Below are 12,888 nucleotides of genomic sequence, written 5' to 3'. Positions count from 1 at the left end.
CTCATTACAGTTTTTTATATAATTACTTTTGACAGCATGTATGGGTAGCCCAGGAAAAGGAAAATAAATAAATTTATATAGATTCTTCAATAGGTAGAGACATACCAAAACATATTGTGTTGTGTAGTTATGGATTTGAGATTATTGAAAAAGGTAATGTTTTCTAGAATTACCTATGCAAGATTTTTAGATGTGGTTAATATGGAAATATTATCTATCATTTGTAGATAAGAATTATTCAGGATCATACACAAAAAATTTTATCCCCAAACCTGTGTGGTTAAATTATGTATGTTTTTCATATAACCCTTGGGATGCTTAATAGCATCACGTCCACTAGATAAATTTTAAGTGAATGATGTCAAATGCCACTAGCATTATCTGTGCAGGAAATAACGAATGACTTATTTACGTATATTTTAGAAAAGCTTCTATGTACTGGGTATAGACAATGCTTCTCAACAGTCTATCCACCCGTGTTTGTGTCACTGTCCACGGTCTCTGTAGGAAGGATGTGTTCTGAATAAAACAGTGAGGTGCATTACTTGTAAACTGGGAAAGGGCTGGCTCGTGCCCTGCAATTCAGCGAAACTTTCCCTTCTAGTGACTCTTCTGGGTAAATGGTATTGATTGGTTGCTCTTCAAAAATTGGTCCAAATCCTTTGTCTTCCTCAGACACTGTGAAAAAAATACAATTATATTATATTATATCAAGGTCAAAGAAGATGTGAATACATTGAAAAAAATGGGAAACACAGAATCCCCATTCTAATTCCAAACTAAGGTATTGCCTCTGTGGTCCTCATGGAAACACTTAGTTCTTTTATTCAAAATTATATTCTGCCCAACTCTCGTCAGTTCCCTAGTAGTATCAAGTGATGCCAACTTTATCTTCTTACAGCTCCTCAGATGAGCCATGATTTCATGCCTCTGGCTTTTACATATGCTTTTCTTCTTCGTAGAATCACTGCCCTACTTTTCTTTTCCCATCAAAATTTCAATGGCCCCTTACAACCCAGCCCTGGAGTGAGTTAGTTCCTTCGAGAAGCCCCATCTCACTCTCCTGGCTGAAGTTAATTCTGTTTTGTTTGCCCTGAACTCCAATATTTATAGTACTTTACACACCTGCAGTGACTCTCCATGCAACTTTCTGTCCTACTGGATTGCCCATGCTCCAGACAGATTGCTATGCCTCTAATCTCTGCATACCAGTCTCCTAGCTAGCTGCCCATGTGTCTGTAATGCGTAGGCACTTAAAGATGTTACAACATGAAAATGAATAAACAAATGAATTTCTAGAAATACTGGGGAAGTCAGTTTCCTTCCTGAGTCCATTTATTTTTTTCCTGAACATGTAAACAGCATTAGTACTCAGCAACATCTAATCTAGGACAATTTATAATCAATGTAAGTAAGCACGAGATGTAAAGAAGTGGTTTGGACCTCTTCACAAACACTCTCATGCTGGGAAGGAGTTGTCCTAATGGTGCATCCTCTTGGGAAAGAAGAACATCACGCAGCAGGGTGCAGAAAAGGGAATCAGTCATGGGTCACCAACGCGGCAGCATTTACATAGCACAGCTAAGAGCCATATGCTCCCGATGAATTAATAATGATCTGTGTGGCTAGAAAGGAGGAATATTCTTACATGAAGCCCCTGAACTCTCTACCAGAGTCAAGGCATGGTTTACACCTCTAGTTCATATTTTAAGAACGTTTATGGCAAATGGCACACTGGCTTTTTATCTTCTCTAAGATCAACCTTGAAGACGAGTGCTCTGTTTCAACTTTTCTAAGTTCTGCCTTATTACCATTTCTCAGTGTGCCTTTGGACAAATTATTGAATCTCTGTAAGTCTTAGCAAGACCTTTTATAGAATGGGGGATAATAGAAAAGGTTTTGTCAGAATTATTTTAAGATCATGCATGGGAGAGATAGTATTGTATCCGGTTTATAATTAGCAATCAGTACTGATTTTCCAAGTGGTCTCAAGAATTTGCCAACCTTTTCAAATCTTAATTTATATTTTGATGTATATCAACTCTTAGGATAACAACAGAACTTTTAGAAGCCAGAAACCAAGTTCTTTTTATTCTTATAACTTTGGTTTCTATTAACCTTGTGCTGTTTAGAGCTCTTAGTACATATTTGTTGTATACATAGGTGATTAACAGGGTCCTTAAGCTGGTTTCCTCTACTATGAACTATTTTCTAAGTTAATCCAAAGTACTTCAAGGGAGCTGCCTTATTTTTCATTGTAATGCTGAAATTGCCTTTCAATTCAGGTATCCACGTGAACTGAGGTATCGAACTCTGCCTCGTTTCACAACTACCATGCTATTTCAGGTAGGAGGTAAATCACTCATTTAATTAAGATTTAATTACAGTAATCCACTTTTCAAGCTGTCATTTTATGCAAATCACGTGTATCTCATTGCTTCTATACTTAAAAGGAAAAACAGGGACATATATACTCAGGATCCTCTTACTTGGTCTACCTTGGCCGTACGTGACACCATGAATACCTGGTATTAAGAGCATCTCTCTGCTAATGATTCGCAAAGTCCTGATCTGAGCTGTCTCTTGTTCTACATCCTTTTTGCGGATGTGATAAACAGAAATACAGGTAATGCTTTCTGCCTCACTTCTAAGTATTTGACCGATGCTGCCCTTCATTTTTTGGCCAGTCAGGAAGTAACAGCACACAAGGGAAAATGAGAAATGAAATCAAATCCTTAATGATGAGAGACTTTCATTTCAGATACAGGGCCTGGGATTTTCCATCCCTCAAAGAAATGACTTTGTGCTTAGCACTGACAAAAGTCATATGCTATTTCTCTTCCCACTTGGGCAACTTCACACATGCTTCCCTGAGTCTTTCGCAATTGCACAACTTTTCTGACTGGAGCAAGTTAGTAACACCTACCAAATGGAAGATCCTGTTATTTTTCCCAAAGCACATGAAAGTGCTCAAAAAGACAAGCAGAAAATCGCCTGTTTATCAGTATACTTAGAATCTCATCTTGAAGGCAAGATGACTTCTATTCCCATTCTATTCCTTGAAAAACAGTGATTTCAGTGTGAATTATTTCAAACTATTATGTAAGACCCCTAATATATAAGTAGTTAGTAAAGCAAAATTATACATTGTTCATGGGAATGTAAGGCTCATCAGTATATTCTAAGTGCCTTGTTTTGATGTAATAACCATGTGGACAATGTCAGTATTATTACCACCAATAACCCAGATCATGATATTTAAGGGAAAATGGAGAGATGATGCAGTTATATTTATAAGGCAATAAATAGAAGACTACTGATATACAATGACTGGATTTCTGTGTCTTACAGAAATGCTAGCCTGAGGATTTAAGATGGTCACCTTGGAAACTTCAGTTTGATAGACTAGGAGGTAGACTTTATAGCAATGTGCTTTTAGATACAATACTGAAACTTTAATTCATGAATGAAAAAAAAATGGGCAAGCTGAATTTTATCAAAAACCAAAGCTCCTGTTCTGTGAAAGATACTTTGAAGAGTATCTCAGGTCTTCAGGTTTAGGAGATTTCCTTTGGACCAAGTTACATTTCATAAACAACAAATTGGAAAAACTTTTACATAACTAAATGTGTCTCATTTAATCATGGGAAATATAGTAGTGACTGTATATGTCTTCATACAATTTTAACACATCTTAACAGGTACAGGGCTATAGAAGTTAAAGCCCCATCATGTAATTGTATTCCCAGTGCAAAATACTAAACACTTCTGACCTGGTATTCAACCCTCACACTCGTAGGAAGAGCTATTTAATATTTGCTGCACCGGTGCATGGTCTGCCTAGCCCCGGGAGGCAAAGTGGAATGTAGAACAAAGTATTGATTATAATACTATTTTACAGCTAGTGTTATAGTGTCAGAGAGAGGGAAAATGTTAGGAGGTACCTTACGTTCAGACTTCCTTTGCATTAAAAGACAATCCTGACTTGTGTTTGAAGTGTAGACATGTCTCCTGAAAACCAGACACTTCTGCTCCTTAAGCTACAGTCTGATGCAGATACCATCACTGAGCCTGAAGTTCCTTATCCTCTGTACCAGAAGGACAAGACTTCAAAGCCAATCCCAACTGAAGCATCTGCTGGGCTGTATCCACCTCTGATTTTGCTCAAGTTCTTCAAGGGCAATATCCCCTCCAGGAGGTGAGTGGAGAGTTTGGTACTCCATGTGTGCTTTGCCTTCAGCAACCTCACACAGGTCAAACAAGACCTGGGAAAATGTTCAGACCAACTTGATGAGTAGATTGAGGTGTTCAGGGGACTTACTCAGACCTACGAATTGATGTTGTTCTAAGGTCAAACATTGTCCTAGTGAGAAACAAGGGGCATGTCAGGCTGCTGTTACATTGGGAGCTGAATATCACACTGTTAACTTTAAAACTGGAACAGAGACAGCAAGGGGAACAGCTGGTTCCCACTGGAGCAGGAAGTCCCTATTCGAGATCCCTGGGCTGTGCCAACCAGATAGGAGAGCGGGATGGAAAACATTTTCAAACATGTATCCTTAAAGGTCTAAGGAGAATATGAACTAAGCCCTTAAGTTATTTTAAACTGTCAAGTATTGATCAGGAAAAAGATGAATACCCCCTGGAAATAAAATAGTTGAAATTACCTTTAACATTCTGTCCCTTTAGAGGGAACAGCTACCTGTGGGAATCAGCTGTAGCCATCAACAACTATGCCCATGAAGACAACGAGAAGCTTGTATAGCTGGCGATGCCAATAAGATAAATAGTCAGCCTATTTCCTCTCTTCAAACCATCTTTGCTTTCACAGGAGTAAACGGGTTTTTTCTCTTTTGATTCTTACTACAAGAGACCTCTGCTAATTTATGACTGTAAGAAAAGTTCTGACTAGTCTATTTATAGTTACAAGCCTAAAATCCGTAAAAGGGTTATTATAATTCAACTTGGCCAGTCACATCTGAGAGTGCACTACCCAATTTAAAAATAATTGCTTTGTGTGTTTATGTTCATTCATCTGCCTATTTAATGTGTATTAATAAGCAGTTAAAACACCTGCAGCTGTTTCTTGGTTTCCTAAAACTTGGAAGCCTGAATAAAACAATGGGTTTCACTTGGTGGTTTATCAGTTGCTGTAATTATTTTCTTTGGGGAACATTCACAGGCTCTTCAAAGACAAATTACCCCAAACAAGCATTTGTATGGCTTTGCTATGCTCAGAATGAGACTTTGAATAGGAATTGCATCACCTCCAGGAATACTCTTCCTGAGGTTACTGCTCTATTAATTCAACCAGCATGTTTAGTTTCAGGGGAAAAAACTTTCCAGGATAATACAGCACAAGGATCAGAAAAGGATCTATCAATTCCATCATTGTACTTATCCTACAAGAAACTGTGCTATTTATTGCTTTTTCCTACAACTATAGGAAGACTTAGCTGGTAATTATGATGCCTTAGAAGAATCATGAAATTTAATGGTACAAAAAACCAATAGGAATTATGTTTAAGAATGAAACTGAGATTATTTGAAAAATCTATTCCCCTTTCTTACTGGATAGCTTTTCCTAAAATGGATCACAGTTACAGATAACTTCTCAAGCTAGTTAAAAATATAGCACTTTATATATATCACATTTTCTTTCAATCTGTTCTTAAAGCAAACTCTATTTCCTCGCCACATAATGTAACTATCATAGACCTACTGGAGAAGTAAATTCATTTTAAAAATTTGATTGAAAAGATTAAGCAGAAAAAAATTATGCAGGCACATTTCATAACATTTACAAATATGGACAACAGTCAAAAGTCACTGCTTTTCTTTCAGTACAGTTTTCAGTTCATAATGAAGGTAATCAGCCAGTGTGATCTGGGGTACAATTGCTTCCCCCTGCATTGTGTAGAGATCCTCCTCTGTAATCTTGCAGTGTCTGGAAGTTGAAAGTAAAATTACAATTTTTTTTTTCCAGTACTGGGAATCGAACTCATGACCTCACGCTTGCCAGGCAGGCGCTGTGCCACTGAGCTAAATCCCCAGCCCCCTAAAATTACAATTTGTGCTTGAGAGTTGTAAAATTCATTCTATACCCATGTTGAAACAACGTTCTTTTCTCATTGTGAAATGTGTCGTCTCACTCTGTCGGTTATTAGACAAAATTTTACATACGCATGTTGTAAGAAGAGTCTTAAGTATCTAGTAGAAAAAGGCAATGGCAACAAAATTTGAAGAAGATCTAATACTAGAATTTTTATAATATTTACAATATTCCTATCATTATGGGTGGGGAGTGTGTAAACACTCCTGAAACACGATAAACTCTCTAAATGAGCGAGTATTTGTTTCAGACGTACATCTTCAAGACAGTACAGCTCCTTGTCTATATTCCCAACCATTTCATACTCATTAATAAGTAAAGATATTTAAGGCTGGGGCATTAAACATCCTTATGCCCCTTCCTTTGTGGTCCTGGGTACTAGGTAAAACTGTGGTTATTTTACTGTAACTAAAAATGCAACATGATGAATTATCTCAAAAATGTACTGAAATCTACCTACCCAAACAAAGACTAGGGTCAAGTTAGTACAAAGGTTAAGAAAGCTAAATTCTCCTTTGCTTGGCTTTATCTGCCAAGGAGTGCCTGTCACATGTCTTGATAGCCACTTCCTGGACCTATGGTACATTTCTGAAATGTCCACACAGTGAGCTTCACACACGTGGTAGGGCACCGGATTCCACCACTGCTTCATATCTGATTACGCCCTTGTATGTGCTGTGCTCCTGCTGCTGGGTCCGCTGTGAGATTGGACTGCCTCTGTGCTATTTTGATTAACGAGGCTATGAGTAATTATATCACAGGATAAAGATAAGTCACGAAATGTTGTACATATCACTTAAATATAGAGATAGGAAAATGCACTGAGAATAATAATAAGTAACCAATATGAGTCTTACAGAAGAAATAGTCAGGAAATTTGCATGGTAGATGCTGTACTAGTACAGGAAATTTCCTCTCTGCCCTCCCTCTAGTAAAGCAATGAAATATTTTTTAAAATATTAGCTCTGTAAATTATAATGTGATATCATAACTCTGTGTAGAGTATAAAGCAGTGATTACTTCATTTTAAATTCTTATAAGTACTTATACTTGTCTTGTAATTACTTCCTTTATATGTTTTATCACTGATATATAAAGGAAATAGAAACATACTTATTTTATTTTGGGATTTGCACAAACAAAAGTTTGTTCTGAAGTAGCAGCAGCCTGGTTTTTGTGTTTTTTGCTAGAAAAGTAAGAGTAGACTGTGAAGAGGAAGACACCTTAAATATATATTTACTCTCAACTAATGTAGTTACTAAATATATGAAAATTACAAGTTGACTTCATACAACTCAGTTATGTTCATCCTCTTATCTCAAAGGACATAATACTGATGTCACAAAATCTATCACAAAACAGGAGACGTTTTAAAGACATAGAGTAGACTACATTTTGATGTCTGTGATGTTTTAAGTGTCAGTATACTTTACTTTTTAAATTTAAATTGTTTCTATTTTTAATACATATGTTTTATTTAAAAACTTGTCAGCTGGGTTACTAAGATTGCTATAAGAGTTCAAAATAATTAACTGTGTAAGATGATATATTGAATAGAACTCTCATTATAATAAAATATTCCAATTTTGCATCACCAAAGTGCTGTGGTAGACTTTCTTGGTTGAGGGCTTGGGAGGCCCAGGGCCTATTCTCCCCTTCAGCACCACGACAAAGCTCAAGTTTGGTTGAGAATCAGCTCCTCCCTCCAGTACTCAAGGTAAAAGTTAACCAGCATTAATTCCATTGCGTCTGCCAGTGATGGGTTTGGATGTGAACATGTGACCCACTCTGGACAGCTATTGTGAAGTTTCTGGAGAAGATCTAATGCTTAAAAAGAGATGGATACAAGAAAAAAGGAACACACCCGCTTCCCCGATACGGTGCTGCTGTGTCCGTATGTGATGCTGGGACTACAGCCCTGCGGGGAGCAAGGCAATTAGGAAGCCTGAGAGTTGCCATAGTATTAACAATGGTATCACTGGTGAGAGAAACTGCAGAATGTTACACGTTGACAGCAATAATCCAGCACAAAGGGAAAAACTGATAATGAGCTGAAAAGTGACAATAGTGATAGCAATGAACTTCAATAGAATGGTAACAGCATTTATGAAAGACAAGCGGGCTGCGCATACGGGTACTGGAGCAGGGCGACAGCTGATGTGATAGCACCCTACCACATCTTGTGGAGTTCTTGTCTGACCATTTCTAATGTCCCTGGGGAACAGGAAGCAAAATCATCACCTGGAAGGAAGACCCAACAAGTAAGTATTCGGAGGATTGAGGAGAGAGGTGCCCCAGGATGTGACCAAGGAGAGTGAGGGAAGGAATGTGCTGGAGGAGCGGCATGTGTTTGCTGGACAGTGCCGGGAATCCGCCTGAAGATGGTAGTCATAGATTTAAATTCGGCAATAATGAGCTTCTGAGGATTTGCATTTGTGTGTGGGTGGGTAAAGAGTGGGGTCATTCATGAGTGACTGTCTGGGTTGGGGATTTAGCTCAGCGGCAAAAGCGCCTGCCTGGCAAGCGCGAAGTCGTGAGTTCGGTTCCCGGTACCGGAGAAAAACCAAAAACAAAACAAAACATGAGTGACTGTCTGCAGGGAGGTCAAGTGAGCTCAGGGAACACCTGGATGTCCTATAACTCTTCTTGGAAACTCACGATACTTTTTACTTAAGGTAGGTTGAATTTTCTTCTCCCTACCACAAAAAGAAAGGAAGGAACAGAGACAGAGATAGAGATAGAGACAGAGACAGAAAGACAGAGACAGAAAGGGAAAACCCTATACATTAAAGGCCTAACTCCCAGTATATTCTATTTATATCCAATCTTATTTAGAAATAGGGTGTTTATAGAAGTAATCAAGTTAAACTGAGACCATGGGGTAGGCCCTAATAGTATTCTTATAACTGGAGAAATTAAAATATGGAGGTAGACATTCTCAGAGAGAAGACCATGTGAAGGCATCCAGAAAGAACATCACATGGAGTTAGAGGCAGACATAGGAACTTTGCTGCCACAAGCCAAGGAACACGTGGGCCTGCTAGAAGCGGGAGGAGACGTTCTGTGTAGCTTCCACAGGGAGCACAGCTCCGCTCACACCTTGATTCTGGACTTCTGTCTTCCAGAACTGTGAGCCAGTGAGGGTCTGTTCTTAGTCACTTAGTTTGTGGTATTTTATCATGACAGTCCTAGGACACTAACACATGTTATATTTACTATACATGTGTATGCTAACTACTTAACATCAATAAGAAATTATTAAATTTTGATGTGCCAGATTTTCTCAAATTTATTTGACAATAAAGTCCTTTTTAATAAAATTTCTGATATCCTCTATAGAGAATTTCACTTTAACATTTAAAATACTTCATGATTCTCTTTCTTACTATTACCATTATTAAATATGTCTTAGTTCTTCAAATAATTCTTAAACAGCCATGATAAATTTTCTTAGAAAAATGTTATTTACTTGTTTTATTTCCTACCATGTGCTAAGGGTCTTCAAGTCGAGGAAAATAATTTACTGATCTTTATACAGCTTATGTGTGTTGACCCACAATGTTGGAACAAAAATGGCTTTGATGGAATTTGCGCTAAGAATATCCTAAGCTTTACTTCCTCATGGGGAAGTTCTTCTCTGTCAGGCCTGGATACTCTTAAGGTGTAAGTTGTAGCATTCATTGCTTAGCATTCTACCTGAGTTTCCATTCTCCTTCCATCATGTGGTGGTTTTTACGTTACCAGTTTCACTATGTTCATTGAGCACATATTATATCATTCACTATGCTTTAAGCTTTCATGGCATTCTTTTTTTAGTCCTCAAAACAATCTTCCTGGTACCGGAGAAAAACCAAAAAAAAAAAAAAAAAAAAAAAACAATCTTGTGATTTTTTTATATATTGAAAAGCTGAGCCTCCTAGAAGTTGAAAATTTATACAAAAATCACAAGATCACTTGCTGAGTACTAGGCTAAAGATACAAATATTAGCTGGTCTTATGCTAGATTCTGTATTGGTTTTTTCAGTACACCATTCTGCCTGAGTTTCTGCAAGAATATTTCAGTAATCAATCAGCACAATTGTTCATTACAGTTAATGCATATGAAATAATAAATTTTGCAACATCTATATGTTCCTAGTTGAACTGAATCTTATGGTTCCAATTTAATCAACTTTAGTTCTCTTTCTTGTAGCAAGAAAAGAAGCTTCTAAAAATAAGTTAGGTAGTCACATTATTTATGATATTGCTTCAAAATGTACTGAATAGCATTGTTACAAAGCACGAAGGGAGGGGCTGGGGATTTAGCTCAGCGGCAAAGCGCCTGCCTGGCAAACGCAAGGTCGTGAGTTCGGTTCCCAGTACCGGAAAAAAACAAAACAACAAAACAAAAACAAAACAAAAACAAACAAACAAACAAACAAACAAAAAAATCAAAAGCACGAAGGGAATACACAGATCACATTGAGTATTTTCCACTGACCATAATCCCACTTTAGTAATCAAACAAATTGTCTTGTGATCTCAAAAAAAAAAAAAACTCACAACATTTCTGAGTGATCTAACATTAATTATTTGCCTTCAAGTTTACAGAGGCAATAGCTTAAAGCAGAACATAAAATATAATCAGATATTTTAAAGATGCACCCTTTCAGCTACTTACCCCCATGACCATATCTTCTATGCCAGGTAAACTCTAAAAATAAAAGAAAAAAAATTTGGTCTTAAATCAAGTCTTTGAGTTGTTTCACACATTTCTCAAATGAGAACCTAGTCAGTATGGTAGGACTGACCCCTCACTGTTAAGGCTGAACTATCGTCACATCTGCACAGATATCTATATTTCATTGATGGAGTCCTAAAGTTTTCAGTCAACAAATTATTATGAATTTGTGTTAATAACAATGTATTTTTTGTTTCATCTCATTCATAAAAATAAGATGTCATCACAATAACTCAGCCAAAGCTTCTCATTATTATGCTTATATTATATATATAATTCATATTTTTAATGTATATGTAATAATTATGGGTAAATATATATATATATTTATGGATGTTGATAAAATTTAAGTACTAGTGAAAGCATCCTGTTTTGGATACTTGACTTAACAAAATAAAATTTACTATCCAAAATAAAATACTATTTTTTATTTTGCTGAAAATAAATAAGAAGTTCAATAGAATATCTCTGAGGTTCATCATAAAATGGTCAGCAGAGAATGATGTACAAAGGTGAGACATGTATCCCCAGGTGAGACAGCAGTTTAACAAGCACTTATTTGGTTAAGGCCCCTGATTAAGGTCTTAGAAAAATTGATTATTAGAAGGCACGCTATGTTCAAATAAAAATATAATCTACCTTCCCTCAAAGGAATTATCTCTGACTGGCTGATATTTCTCTTTGAAAGACATATAATCCCTTTGAAATATATTTGTCCTAAACTAAAAGGCTCTCCCAACTATTTGATTACTTTTCTTATGCCTACCACATTGCATGTTATTTTAAACATGGTTTCCCTAAGATTTACTAAACTTTTAAAAGATTTGTAGGATTGAATAATATGTTGGAACCAGTCATAGTGCTCTTAACATATAGTTGTTAATTTTCAAGAATTTTGTGAGTCCAATGTTAAACATGGCAAAAGTTAAAAATATATTCGTTTATATATATCAATAGATGTATTTACAAGGATAGCTGGGATAATTGTACTGCTGTCTAATGGTTTAATGAAAGGAACAGTTAATGTTTAAATTTTTTTTCTTGAGCAATTTTGCATGCTTATATCTGGTAATCTGAACAACTGATTTGAAGACAACAATATGCAATATAACAACCATTGCTGAATTCTTACCATTTTGCTTAGCGAAGCTCTGTATCATTTCTAATGCTCTTTATTACTCTTTATTCCCTTTAATTGTTTGATTAGCTTTGCATTCTTACATCTGGCAATCTGAGCCACTTTGTTGAAGATAACAGTATGTAATATAACAACGACTGTTAATCCCTACCATTTTGTTTTGAATTCCTGTATTGTTTTTATTGTTCATGTGTTGTTTTGTTTTTCTCTTTGTTGTTGTGATTTTGTTATTGTTTTTTATTCCCTTTAAAATTAAAAATTATACATGTATTAACTTGCCAATAAATAAATATTTGAAGAACAAACGTAACATGTGTTTGAATTCCATTACTTCTTAATTTCTTTCTTTTATCACATGTTACTATTCCTTACTGAGGTTACTTTAGCCTAGTTATCTGGATAGTGAAAATGCTATATGGTAGTGAGCTGTGGCATATTTTTTCCAACTCCACATTAAATTACATTAAGCTGAATTGACTCCCCCACAAAGGTTAACATCAGGGATATCTCCCCATCCAAATTTTAAACATTCACCCACACACTTTTACATGAGTTTTTAACTGAAAGTAAAAATTTTTAAAATTAGAACAAATATTAACATACAAAATCTGCTTACTTTTATGACTCAAATGTCAAAAGAAATCATGAATTGTAACATCACAAAACAGACCCAATGAAAGGGAAAATGTACTGATCACGCTGACACACTTACGGAGAACAGAGAAAGATGTTTCTTACCTGCTAGACAGCTTGCGAATGATACCATCACGAGATGACTGACCAGCAACCACATTTTCGTCTTCTGTTTAGAAGCAGCTCAGTTCAAATTTTTTTTTTAAAGCTTTAGCTTTATGGCAGTTGGATGATATTAAACACCTGCATCACAAAAAGAGAAGAGAGAGGAAGGGAAGGGAGGGG

At 36.3% G+C, this 12,888-nt stretch overlaps 1 protein-coding gene across 5 annotated transcripts in view; it reads right to left on the bottom strand.

Annotated features, from left to right (window-relative positions):
- Positions 1-12,888, bottom strand: part of Cntn1 (contactin 1) — a 385,843-nt gene that overhangs the window by 145,579 nt on the left and 227,376 nt on the right. For all 5 annotated transcript variants that reach the window (XM_005406569.2, XM_005406565.2, XM_005406566.2 and 2 more), the window contains 3 exons: positions 12,709-12,846; positions 10,773-10,805; positions 546-678 (listed from right to left, as the gene is read on the bottom strand). In XM_005406569.2, coding sequence (XP_005406626.1) covers positions 546-678; positions 10,773-10,805; positions 12,709-12,763 — 221 coding nt within the window. In that variant the 5' untranslated portion in view covers positions 12,764-12,846. The remainder of the gene's footprint in view (positions 1-545; positions 679-10,772; positions 10,806-12,708; positions 12,847-12,888) is intronic.

Source organism: Chinchilla lanigera, unplaced genomic scaffold (genome assembly GCF_000276665.1).
Source record: "Chinchilla lanigera isolate Chin_1 unplaced genomic scaffold, ChiLan1.0 scaffold00099, whole genome shotgun sequence".
NCBI lineage: Eukaryota > Metazoa > Chordata > Mammalia > Rodentia > Chinchillidae > Chinchilla > Chinchilla lanigera.
This window is presented reverse-complemented; position numbering and strand designations above follow the sequence as displayed.